General features: G+C 34.8%; 1 protein-coding gene across 2 annotated transcripts in view; it reads left to right on the forward strand.

The window, feature by feature from the left end:
• The window catches only part of EPC2 (enhancer of polycomb homolog 2), a 131825-nt gene that overhangs the window by 87224 nt on the left and 30546 nt on the right, over positions 1–14055 (forward strand). The window contains exons 3-4 of one of the 2 annotated variants that reach the window (XM_066345433.1): positions 5629–5774; positions 12532–12738. In XM_066345433.1, the coding sequence (XP_066201530.1) occupies positions 5629–5774; positions 12532–12738 (353 nt within the window). The remainder of the gene's footprint in view (positions 1–5628; positions 5775–12531; positions 12739–14055) is intronic. The other variant, XM_066345434.1, reaches the window with a different exon arrangement.

A 14055-nucleotide genomic window follows, 5' to 3' on the forward strand; every position in this document is an offset into this window, starting at 1 on the left:
TCTTGTGTCTTTCCGTCACCATTTATAATTGTGTTCTTTTGTCTACTAATCTGTGTGTAGTATAGGTATGAAAATTTAATCGATAATTCTTACCTGTTCATTCCCATCACCTCTGATGGTAAATGACATTTGGGAGAAAATAATTGCTTTGCTTTTGTGGGGATTTCAAGACAGATTTGTATTCATTCTGATTTATTTAAGCAGAAACCATGTTTGTGGTCACATTTCTGTTAGAGGAAATCTGACCCAGGGGTGCTTTAAGCCTTGAAGCATTTCATAGGTCAGCGATCTCTTAAGGTTTGGCTGTTTGAGGGTAAATTACTCATCTATGATACAGTTCCCCTTGGAATGGAATGTTGCATGGTATGAAACATGGCATCAGAAGACCCGAAAAGATAGACACAATGATTAACATCCATAAATGCGGAGACAGTTTTATGTAAAGAGTTGTAAATTCAGAGAATTAAGATAGGGAAATTATCTGTTTGTTTTGTATTTACAAAGCCTTGAATTTAAAGCTTTAGCTTCGACTTACAGTCAGTGTGTTAGAGAGTACTTACATATGCTACATGAGCTGTTGCATCCTAGTTATGTAAATAATCAAAGAGAAGAGGGTAAGTGGAATCAACTGGCTGTTGAGTATGATGGAAATTGAAGTATAGAGATAGAATGTTTTGGAGCCAAAAAAGAAAGCATAAGCCACTTATAACATTTTTATATAGGCCCTGGCTGGTTGGCTCAGCGGTAGAGCGTCGGCCTGGCGTGCGGGGGACCCGGGTTCGATTCCCGGCCAGGGCACATGGGAGAAGCGCCCATTTGCTTCTCCACCCCCCCCCCCTCCTTCCTCTCTGTCTCTCTCTTCCCCTCCCGCAGCCAAGACTCCATTGGATGGCCCGGGCGCTGGGGATGGCTCCTTGGCCTCTGCCCCAGGTGCTAGAGTGGCTCTGGTCGCTGCAGAGCATCGCCCCTGGTGGGCGTGCCAGGTGGATCCCGGTCAGGCGCATGCGGGAGTCTGTCTGACTGTCTCTCCCCGTTTCCAGCTTCAGAAAAAATACAAAAAAAAAATTTTTTTATATAGCCTATCATGGGGCTTAGAAGAGTAGTAAATTATATTTCTTTCCCATTTTACTTTGAAACTAATTGAGAAACAGGCATAGACATGTAAAGTTTAATCATAGCAAGTGTTGGAATGCAAGATGTAGATATGGCCTCAACAGACAGTCAGACCCTTGAATTAGACAAACTTGACCACTCCACTGGCTGGTTACTGACAGAGCAGGTCTCCCATACAGGGGCAGAATGAGCCCCATAATACAGGGCTGACTAGAATACAGTCTTTCCAAAGGAAGGAGGGACCACGAAGGATTATACACTTGTGAAGATACTGAGCTGATTAGATTCTCCTAAGTATTCTTCCTATCCTTTTTCCTCCTGGAGATTTGAGTGGAAATGTGGGGAACAAATGTTACCCGTTAATATACAACACATAATAGGCATATTATTGTGTAGTAGTAATATTAATTCATATTTATATTAATATTATGAAGTCACAGGGAGTAACTGGCTCATCATTATGTGCCGCATTGAATTGCTTGACACTCACTTGTACCATGGTTAGTAAACGCCTTTTAATCTGAAAACTTCTTGACATTATTAGCTCTGGGAAAGTTTCTTATATTTTTCTTTTCTCCTGGATTTTATTTTTATTCCATTAGATAGCTGTACTTGTTAGATACTTGCATATGAATACTGGGTAGAGCAAATATAGGTGTACAGTTCATATGGAAAATAATACAATAATTAATAAATAATATAAGAATAAACTTGTTTCATGTACTCACAACTGTAAACCTACCTTTGCCCCACCCTATATATCCAGATAAAAGGCAATCCAAGGGACTTTGAAAGTTACTTTTACCTAGAAGTAATATTTTTTTACCATCTAATTTTAGACCAACTCTGTTCTATATAGTCTCTAAGCTATAACCAGTTAACTTGAAAATACCTCCTTATATATTCAAATAGCAGGGTATACTCACTTCCTTACCTACACAGAAAGTTATTCCTCCTCTCAGAAAGCAGCCAAATTTCCCTGAGCAGTGGTAGCCATGCTATGGAACATTTTGATCTCCTTTCCTTCCTACTTCCTTTTTCCTTGGCATAGTGATTGTACACTCTGTCTATCTAGTTCCCTCATTTTTCTTTTATAATTGTTTATTGCTCAGTTAACTTCATCACAAGAAGTTGTCTACACATATACACAGACATATGCTCTTATTGTCCTTAACCTTGATTGTGTCTTTATTCTGTTGACCAACTACATCAAGAAATTTCAACCTTCTGCCTGCCTCCTTCTCTTTTATTTGGGGGAGGGGGGTGTTGAAAGGGATTGTTTTACTTGTTTTGTTTGGTGGATTGGCTTGTGAAACTAACTCAGTATTTGTAAGATTGCTTTTTTAACAGGAAATAGCCTTCTGGGTTTCAAAAAATAAGGTATTGAAAACTTACAAGCAGAATGTATTCAGCTTATAGTTTAAAAGAATCTCTTATATTTAAGAAATCTGGTTTTTATTCAACAGCTTTTATTACCCACTTTTTTTTCTTTATGTGCTGTGCAGGGAGTATAAAAGTGTGACTGAAGTAATCACTGCTTTTAAAGAATTTGGTTTTCTTGTCTGGTAGGAGAGATTAATATCATCTGTGGTTAAAGAAAGGTACAGATAAAACTGTATAGATGTTCAGAAGCAGCAGAATACCTGAATCTGAAATCGAATTGTGGTTTAGTTATTGAATGGAAAGAGAAATGGTAGCATCAGAAAACTTATAATGCTTGCCCTGGTTCTTGTGTAAAGTATTTTGAGACCTATCAGTACTCTTTCAATATTTCTAACTATTTCCTCAGAAGCTAGGGCACTGCTTACTGTTTTGTAAGATTAGTATAAAAACCCAGAACAGGTGGGAAGTGGCACAATAAGAGCTGTAGATAAGATACGGTTGTAAAAGATAGTCATGTGACATTTGCATTTAGCCTTGGTTTGAACTTTCAAAAACTTGTATTTAACTTAGAATTTCAGTATATTGGTTTAATGCTGCTCAACATTTTTTAAAACCCATCTTCCTCTAAACTGTCTTCTAGTTGTATCAGGTACCTGACTTCCTTATTTGTTGTTAGTCTGTGGACTAAAGGCAGATCATTGACTGGCACTCTGTGAATTTACAAAAACAACATCACTTTCCAGGTAGAGTAATTTTTACTGATTTCCATCAGTGGTTTTCAATCCCCAGTCTGTAGACCAGTCCATCAGAAATTGTGTGCCAATCTGAGAAAACGTTAACCACCTTGATGTTGTATGAAGATTCTAGACTCAAGGATCTTAGTTAAATTCATTTATGAGCAGGGTGATTTCACCAGTCCCCAAATGTTAAAAGGTTGAAAACCACTGACTGATCTACGTAGTTTAGGGGTACGCGTCATCTGTCAATGAATTTGATGCAGAGTGGATATTTTTAAAGCATAATATTTATGAAGTATTGCTAATTACATAATAAAAACTTTCAAGATAAGGAAAAAAATTTTATTTTGGGGACTATTTTAAATGAATCGTACTTACAAAAAAATGTGTTATTCATGAATAGCTGTAATGTCTCTGATTTATTAACTTTATTTTGTACTATGTAATACAAGTTAAATAAAATAAAAATTTTTATAGATTTTAGAATATAAGATTAGCCACGGCTGGTTGGCTCAGTTGTAGAGCGTCGGCCAGGCTTGTGGATGTTTGAGGTTCGATTCCTGGTTAGGACACAGAGGAGAAGTGTCCATCTGCTTCTCAGCCCCTCCCCCTCTTGCTTCTTTCTAATGGGCGGAGCATCGCCCCCTAGAGAGCTTGCCAGGTGGATACCGGCTGGGGTGCATTCAGGAGTCTGTCTCTGCTTCCCCTCCTCTCACTAAAATAAAAATAAAAAGTAAAGACTTATTAGAAGATAAAAATACTACCAACTTAGGGTAGTTGTGACAATTTAGTGTGTATCAAAGCACTTTGAACACCACCAGGCCCATATTGAGTGCTATATAAGGTTTAAGTATTGACTAACATTTGTTTTTGGTTTTGTTGTTTTTATTATGTGGTGCAATTTTATTAAACCACAGTTCAGATTTTTGCAATATAGTTATTTGCTTTATATAATCAGTTATTTTTGCCTTTAAATACCTTATGACCATCAGTACTCTCTGTAGTTGGGGGCTGATTTTACTAAAATTATATAAATATACATATCTGTTTGTGTTACTGTGTTATAAACTACCTTGAAGATGTCCTGCTGAATCTGAGAATGCCAGAACATTGTGATTGGTATCTTTTTTATTGCCTGGTGCTAAATCTTGACATGTGATTTTAACACATACTTTGTGGCATGTTAATTTTTTTCCTCCTTTATATCTAAAAAATTCAAAAATACATATACATGCTTAAAATTCTTTCTTTTTAAATCTTAAAATGCTTTATATTTAAAATGGAGACGGTTAAAAGGAAAAAAGAAAGTTTAAAGTCTCTCCATCATCTTTGAACTCCTACTAAAAGTGGAGTATTACCAGTATTTTTTGAAAATATTCTGTGTATTTATAAGAAGACACACACACACTCCTTACCCTTTTAAAAACATAGTGTACTGTATACCCTGTTCTGAGCCTTTAGTTTTTTCTATTAATGTTCACGAAGATTGGTTTTATTTCATATAAGTACATCATTGTCATTCATTCTCAGGGCTTCAGTTTATGTACAAACCATCATTTATTTTTCCAGTCTATTGCTTGTTTTATATTTTTTACTTCTTACAGTGTTACACCTAATACTCTTTATTTCTATGTCTTTGTCTCTGTGTTTATCAGATAAAATTTCTAGAAACAGGAACTAAGTACAACTTGACAGTCTCCTCCTCACAGTGTTGGAGAAGGCCTCTTTCCCCAGTTCATTGCAAAGTAGTTTATCATCAAGTTTTAGATCTCAGTCTATCTCATGAGTAAAACATGCTATCATTATAGTATTTGCATTTATTTAATCAATTGTTTTATGATTTCTAAGCCTTGTACCTGCCCATACATTTCCCCTCGCATTTTCTTTTAGTATTTTTATTTGTTTTAATTTTTACTATAAAATTTTGTTGAATATATCATTTATTTGGAAGAAGGGCAGCAGAAATCAAAACTTAATTTTTTAAGATAACTAGTCTATTATTAATCTGTCATGCCAGCACTCCCCTCACCCCCTTTGATAATGTTTTATCTTTTAATGATTTGAAATGCCATTTTTTGTTACCAAATTACCATGTTGATAAATATGTATTATCTATTTTTATATTGCTACTTTATATTTCAGCATATATTGTTGAAGCTTTACTTTTAAAATATTTTTTCTTACTGCTTTTATTAAACTTTTTAAAATCATATAAATTAAAATTTTATTTTATTGTTTTCATTGTTCGCTTTGTTTGAAACCAATTTTTAGATGTCTGCTTATGCATTCCTTTTTGGTCAGTGCATTATAGTTTAGGAGTGTTCTGTGGTCAAATATAAATACTATATAACTATATTTTTTCCTCAATGTGAAGACTTTTTCTTTTCTTTTCTAGCCTTTAATCTAGACAACGAGCAACCAGATTATGATATGGATTCAGAAGATGAGACCTTATTAAATAGACTTAACAGAAAAATGGAAATTAAGCCTTTGCAATTTGAAATTATGATTGACAGACTTGAAAAAGCCAGTTCTAATCAGGTACTGTACATTGTAAAAAAATTTTTTTGTCTTAAAATTAATCTGAATAGTAGCTTTATTTTACATTTTCTTTATACCTAAGTATATTATTGCATTTTACTATCTTTTGAGTTACTTTTTCTGACATCCTAGAATTTCTATTTACAGTATTTCTTGAACTGAATAAGCATAATTCCTTTGAATGGGACTATGAAGAGTACTAATCTGACGTTTTTATTGTTTGGATATAAAAATAGTACTAGTTACATTATAATATCTTATTCATCCTTTTCATAGGGCTGCCTTTTTGATGCTTCAGTAACTAAATTTGCTTGGTTGGGTCTCTAAGGCAGACATCATACCAAATCTTGCTCAATTACTCAGATTTTTATTAAGGTACTCTTATTATTTTAAATGTATTTTAGTTTTACTTATTTATATATTACTTAAAATATTAAGCGAAGGAAAATTATTCACAAAGTAAAAAGAATTTTTCTTTGATGGCCTTTGTATGGTATAGAGAATTTAAAATGATACTGTCTTTCTGGAAAGTAATTAGGCAACGTATGTCACGTATAAAATGTTTAAACCTTCTGATTTAGTAGTTCTACCTTTAGGAATTATACTCAAGAAAAATAATTAGTGAAAATGTCAAACAATTTTAAATAATGATGTTCAGAATAACTTACAAGTTGTCTTTATGGCAGAATGTCATACAGTCATTCAAAATCATTATTTTGAATGATATCTAATGCCAGAGGAAATTGCTCATTTTATGTTAGATTTCAAAATCAGGATATAAAATTAAATAGAAAACTCTGAGGTTTATACTTGTGCATAGAATGAAAGAACAAGAAAGTCCAACAAAATGCCAACAATGGTTATAGTTAAGTAACAGAATTATTGGTGGTTTTTATGCTTTTTATTTAGTTTTTCTGTTTTCCAAATTTACTGTAATGATCATGTGTCAGTATCATAATTGTTTTAAAAATAAAGTATCTTTAAAAATGATTGTTATACCCATGTGATATATTAATAAGCTAATTGTTATGAATGTAGCAAGAGGTTACAACTTTTAAAAATAGACAGTTAAAACTTTTCATTAGATTGTACATGCAAATTTATTAATTTTCCTCAAGTCCCATTTTAAGTCCTCTGAATTCTTGAGGCCTTACCAGCCAAATAGCTGGTAACTATTTCTAAACATTTCTAAACTTTTGCATTGTAAAATGACTTTGCTGGATAGTTAACCTTTCTACCAGTCTTTCCCCTGCATTTTGATGGAAAGTAGTATCAAGTGTACTATCCAAAGAAGTACATTGAAAACTGAATTTTGTAAAATGCAACTTAATTGGCTTTTTGAAAAAATGTGTCTTTTTAAATTGAAATTTTATTTTAATTATTATATTGATATTTATTATAGTTAGTGCTCACAGTTTTTGTAGGATTTAGTTCACTGGAGGCAGATACAATCTAAATTTTTCTTTATATAAAAATTTTCTTAGCAATCTTGGATTTGATTAGTCTTTTATTATTTCTACTGTTTTCCATGATTGCTCACAAGTTACTCAGGGTGGCTGAAGTGATATTATCAGAAGCTGCCAACTCTTTGTTCTGTAATTTGCTTTCTTTCATTCAGTCAGTAATACTTAAGTTCTTGGGTGAACAGAAGAGGTGACAAAAGTTCTCAGGATGTGCAACGTTTTTTCTGAGTAGGGACGAGATAAAAAGCATATAAAAAGTACAATTAATGATATGTAATCATCATTATTCTGTTTTAGTTCTCTTTGTTTGGTGACAAGCTTCTAGGCCCTCAAGCAGCTGGTTAGGCTCTGCGTGATATAGCATGCATCTGCTTTCAGCAGTGGAGATGAAGGGGAGGGTCTTTCTAGGAACTAGACAGTGGTACTGTTATTAGAACCAAGGATTAAAGATACCAAAAGGCTGTTCCCATCCCAAGTCCCTGATCTATGGATTCCTGGATTTCTTTTTTTTTTCCTTACTGAGGACTAGCATAGTACCAGATTTAAGGGCAAGGAATTAGGTTTGTGGTTAAACCAATACTTATTAGGCTAGTAGAGAAAGACATAAAACATAGACGGGGGCAGACTTCTGCCCCAGCATTCTGTGAGGGTTACTGTAATGAAGTCATTATTGAAAACTGTTGCTAGATGCTGTGATTATTTTTCAATCCCCGTCCTTTAATTTGAACTCTCCATATTTCTTGACTGTCATCATCTTTGGTCTTCAGAATACAAATCATTCCCTTTTAGTATTTCTTATTCTCTTCCATGACCATTCCTTCTCATTTTCTTTTGCCAGATTTTATTCAGCTGCAAACACCAGGGTTTGTTGGTATTTTTAACCTATGTGTTTTGGGCTGATAACATTTCAGAAAGCATTTTTGTGGGTGTAACAATACATAACTTTTTAGTCTTGACCTCTTTCTCAAGCTCCAGGGTTATCTTTTTTTTTTATTCATGGTGCCTGTTGGCATTTCCACCTAGATGGTCTACAGACCTCTTAATAATCTTTCCAAATTTTCATTTACTCTTTAACTCCAGATGATCCTGTAGGGTATCCTTATCTCTCTAGTGACTCCCAAAACCTGGAATCATGTGTTTTTTACCCCTTTCTTTTAGTCCCTAAGTTTCTTACTCTCTTTTATATCTGTATATTTCTTGAATATTTCATTTTCAGTTTTCTCTTGTCATTTCTGCATCTTTCTCTTTGCCCAAAAATGTGCTAAGGGTTGCTATATTTGACAGTCTTTCTTAACAAACTAGCACCTGATGTTTCCCCTTTTTCTGTCACAGTTAAATTTTCAAATAATTAGCTAGCACGACTCAGTTTATAGAAATTGAGTGTCTTTCCAGTTGTCACCCAGGAGCCTCTCTACAGCCTGTATCCTACTTACTATTCCTGTAGTGTTAGTGCTGTTGACCTCCACGTTACCTGATGCTGTTGTCTTTATTTCCTCTCCCACTGCTCCTCGACATCTTATTTGTTGCTGTTTTCTTCAGTATCTGTCCTCTGAATTTATTCCTGTTCTATAAGCTAGCACTGCAGGCATTCCCAGATAGTGTTCTTCTGACTCTTGTCCTCTATCTTACTGCGCTAATACTCAGTTCCAAAGTTCTTACGTTGTTCTCATATTGTTTAACTGGTATTTTGTCTTAGATTACTTTTTTTTTCCATATTGTAAGTTTCTTTAGGAAGTGCATTTATCTTAAATTTTATTTTTACTTATCTTTTTCAGAACCTGTAACACACTGATGGGCTTATAGTAATTGATTATTAACTCTTTATTGCTTAATTTACTTTTATATCTAAAGTCATTAATTTTTACATGTAATTTATTCATTTATACATTTAAAATATATTTAGTGACATTGCTAGATCATGAGTTTTGTATATAAAACACACCAAATGATCCTTGTCTTCATGGAGTTAGTTGCAGTCTAGAAGAAAAGACCATATGGCAGAATAATTTTTAATTATTCCTGAGCCTTCAAAGTGAGCAAATTAAACAAGTCAGAGCTGTTCCGGGAATAATGATTTTACCCTAGACTCTTTGCCAGTTAAATACGAGTTTCTACTTTCTAGAAGACAAGTCCAAATGGCAGAACTTCTTCCTGAGGTTCAAAAGTAGAATTCTGATTTTGTGGGTTTTTAATCACGTGACATAATTTGGGACTACTTTATCTGTAGGTAGTTCTTGCCCATTCAAATTGAGGCTGTCACCATGATAATGGTGATGGAGAGATACTATAATTGGTTTAGAATAGCTACAGATAATTTTTACTGAATGATTAAAACCAAGATATTCAATAAATAAAAATTTGCCTTATAGCAACATAAAAACCACAGTCAACTAAGAAAATACAATTAATACTGGAAAGAAATATCAGGATGTTTAACTGTAAACAGTGTATTGAATTCTTCTAACCTAGGCTACAAAGAGGGTACTTCACAACCATTTGCTCCTACTTCCAGTAGGAGCAAATCTGAGCACCAGAGGAGGAACTCTGAGGCAGTGTTTTAATCCCCTAGTGCCTCCAGCAAGAGGATAGGAAGCAGTGTTATTTTAATAGTGTTGTTATATAAAGAAACTCACTACTGCTCTGCTGGTTGACTGGAAAGATCCCTAATCTTTTTCCCCAATCTAAGATTAGATTAAGTTTTTTATTTAATTAGTGATGGTTGGGAAGTTTTATCAGAAGTACAGCGCCCAAGCAGCTAAAGCACATGTAGCATAAGCACAGCATTGTTTCCTTTGGTCTCCAGAGCAGAGGAAAGCTGCTCGTGATGCTATGGTGCTGTCAGCATGAGGTGGAATTTTATTAGATCCAAAGAGCTTGATTCTTATTCTGCTATTTTTCTTGTAGACTTCAGGGGCATGCATCACCATTTAAGAGAAATTCAGCTAATAGTAGGAAGATGTCCATTTAAAGTTGGTGTTTAGAAATATTGATTCTTTGCTTTGGTCTCTGGCCCTCCACTTTATTTATTTACTTGTTTATTTAGTCAATCAAGTGAGAGGCAAGGAGACAGAGACAGACTCCTGCATGCATCCCGACCAAGATCCACCCAGCAACCTCCATCTGGGACTGATGCTCTGCCCATCTGGGGCTGCTGCTCTGTTGCTCAGCAACCGAGCTATTTTAGCACTTGAGGCAAGGCCATGGAGCCATCTTCCGTGCCCCAGGACAACTTGCTTATTCAAGCCATGGCTGCAGAGGGGGATGAGGGAGGGAGGAGGAGTGGAAAAGCAAATGGTTGCTTCTCCTGCATGCCCGGACCAGGAATCAAACCCAGGACTTCCACCCTCCAGGCTGACACTCTACTGGTGAACCAACCAGCCAGGGCCCCTCCACTTTAGAGACCAGATTTTCAGCCTCTCTGATGCAGTTAAGCTGACTGTACTGCGACATTGATAAACCAAAGAATGGACACTTACAATTTTATTTTATTTTATATTATTTTTATTTTTTTTACAGAGACAGTCAGAGAGAGGGATAGATAGGGACAGACAGGAACGGAGAGAGATTAGAAGCATCAGTCATCAGTTTTTTGTTGTGACACCTAAGTTGTTCGTTGACTGCTTTCTCATATGTGCCTTGACCGTGGGGTTACAGCAGACCAAGTAATCCCGTGCTCAAGCTGGCGACTTTGGGGTCTCAAACCTGGGTCTTCCGCATCCCAGTCCGACGCTCTATCTACTGTGCCACCACCTGGTCAGGCCACTTGCAATTTTAATGTACTAAATGTAATTGTTACGTGGACTAGAATACTTGAGTTTACATTGTCAATATATTCTCTGATCAAATTATAATATATAAGAAGTCAAACTATATAAAAACCACCTAATGAGCCCTAGTAATAGCCATCATAGGACTGGAAGTCCAAATAATCATTGCATTTATTCCATGAAGTTATACCAATATAAGTTATGCCTTCTTCAGAGGACTTCATAAAACCAACAGATCAATTTTTATGTTGATCTTATAATTTGAGTGAGAAAATTTTTCTCTTCATTTCCAAGTTCCAGGGAAACATTTCTTAGGAAATAACACAACCTGTTTTGAAATTAATCTTAATGTCTAAAATGATAAAAGTAAAAAAATTGAGATAACATCAGTTCGACGAGGCTTTTCAGCCCTAAAACTCCTCCATGATCTACACTTGATCTTCCCCAAAAGACTGAAAAGCGATTAAACTCCTCCATCATCTTTTTCTGAAGTTCACTGTAAATGGATTATGTGTAACCCCAAATCCATTCTGCTAACATTGATTGGCCTATCTGATTTTCATAAGGAGTAAGGAAACAGACGTGACTAAGCACATTTTTACAATTGTTAGTTTGAAATATGTCCACTGCACTGATAAAGGAATAGATCCCTGAGATACCAATGCCAGGGCTCCTAGGGGAACCATCATAGGACACTGTCACATAGCAGCTGTAACAATGTCATTAGCAGAATGAGTGTTGACAGCAAAGATTCTCTAGTACATAACCAAACTGGATATAGAGGAGTTGGTTTTATGTGTAATTGGTACAAGAAATTAAAAATTACATAGTATTGAAAGTTCTGGAAACATTCTAAAGTTTGTCCTTTTACAATTTCAAAACAGGCATTGTATATATATGTAGCTGCAATATATTAGAGCATGCAGGGTGGGGCAAAAGTAGGTTTACACTTGTGAGTATGTGTAACAGTTTATTATGTGTAACAGTTTGTTCTTTATTCTTTATTAATTACTGTATTATTTTCCATATGAACAGCTGTAAATCTACTTTTGCCTCAACCTATATTTATCTTTTATTTTGAAGAGAGATAAAAATGAAATCTATATCTCCTAATTTCTGTTGATAAACACGCAGAAGGAAGTTAAGAGACTACTGAAAACTAGTAGATCCTCAGCTGTGTAGAATTGCAGACTATCAGAATTTTGAAGCACCTCAATGTCTTCCAGTCCAAGATTTACCTGAGGCATAAATCTGTTGTATTCTTCCCAATTGTCATTCATCCAGGCTTCTTAAATATTTTAAGTGATGATGGTACTCACTACCTCTCAGGGCAAAATATCAATTTTCAAATAAATCATTTTATTAATAAATCCTTTGAATTATGTTTTCTGCCATCATGATATTTGATCATATTTCTTAGACTTACCACATTTTGTCCCGTAGGTATAGTTTAAACTTTCGATTTCCATTTTTCTAACATGTAGTTGGTAATATATATATATACATATACTTTTTTTTTTAATTTAGCTTGTAACACTTCAAGAAGCAAAACTGCTGCTAAACGAAGATGATTACCTTATTAAAGCAGTGTACGACTACTGGGTGAGAAAACGTAAAAACTGCAGGGGGCCGTCCCTCATCCCTCAGATAAAACAAGAGAAAAGAGACGGCTCTACTAACAATGACCCTTACGTTGCCTTTAGGAGAAGAACAGAGAAAATGCAAACTCGAAAGGTAATATGCAAATTAGACTTAATTTAATGTGCCTTAATAGTATTTAAAACCAAGGTGTTTTTTCTGCTAATAACTTGAATAATTTTGAATACTTTGAATATAAAGGGACGCTAATGATATTGTTGAGCTTTGTATTAGAAATCCTGCTCTTCAGTAGCTTCTATTGACCTGTTGTATACAGTTTTTATCTAGTCCCATGCCCTTTATAAATCTACTGATTATACCATTGTAGACTTGCAGTTGATGTGAGGAATTGTCTTTGTGTACCTTGGAAGTGTTGATTTCTTCACTAAACTATACATTCTATACATACCCTTTATTTGGGAAGCTTAAGAGCTTACATTTCCTTTGAAAACATTCTAACCCTTGCAAAGTAGAAATGGACTTTACTGCCTCTAGCTACTATAGGTCAGGGAAGTAGGGGAAGGTTCGTTTCCTAGCCTGTTCTGCCAACAGTCAGAAGTAATAAGAAATCTTTTTCTCTTTTCTGAGTTGTCAGTTGTGTCAGATTTCAAATTGATAAACTTGTCCCCATCTGGCTTTCAGAAGCAGTGTGAGCCAGGATTTTAAGTAAAAGAAACGGGGGCTCCTGCTGTGGAATGACATGGTGTAGGAGAGCATTATTTCAGAGGAGCATTCATTGCCTTCCATTTCTCATAATTAGCAGTAAACACCACACATGGTAACACATTCTCTAACATTGTAAAAGATTAAGAACATATAAATGTAAAAACCATAAGGAATTATAATTGGAGACAAAGCATTTTCTGTGGATTCCTGTTTTCTCCTAACATTGAAAGCTTGTCTTTGTCAGCTGTTCTTATAACAGCTGGGAAGCATAACAGCTGCCAGGGATGGTATATTTTAGGAGAAACTCTCCTACTGGTTGACAACCAGACCAGTTTTTATAACCTTTTCTTGGATTTCCCAAGTGTAGATGGCATTCGCCAACCCGGGGCTGACTTTTCAATTTGGCATTTTAGTTCTTAGCTAAGGAAATTAAGATATTTTATGAAAATCTAGTGTCTTAAGAAAGACTGGAATGAAATAAGTTTGTAAATACAGTAAAACTTTATAGACTGTTGAATATGAGGATGGAAAGATTCACCTGAATCACTGAAAAATTTGAAATGCCAATTGCTTTTTAAAAGAAATTAATTAATTTAGATATATTGCAAAATGTAGACTTCTACAATGTCTTTTGAAGAAAAAGTATTATTGGTCGAGTTTTAGTGATGGATATGCAGTACTTAAAATTGGAAGTATTTATTGATATATAAACAACATACTAACTGTTTAAATTTGTTTTATTCTTAA

This window comes from Saccopteryx leptura, chromosome 7 (assembly GCF_036850995.1).
Source record: "Saccopteryx leptura isolate mSacLep1 chromosome 7, mSacLep1_pri_phased_curated, whole genome shotgun sequence".
Lineage (NCBI taxonomy): Eukaryota > Metazoa > Chordata > Mammalia > Chiroptera > Emballonuridae > Saccopteryx > Saccopteryx leptura.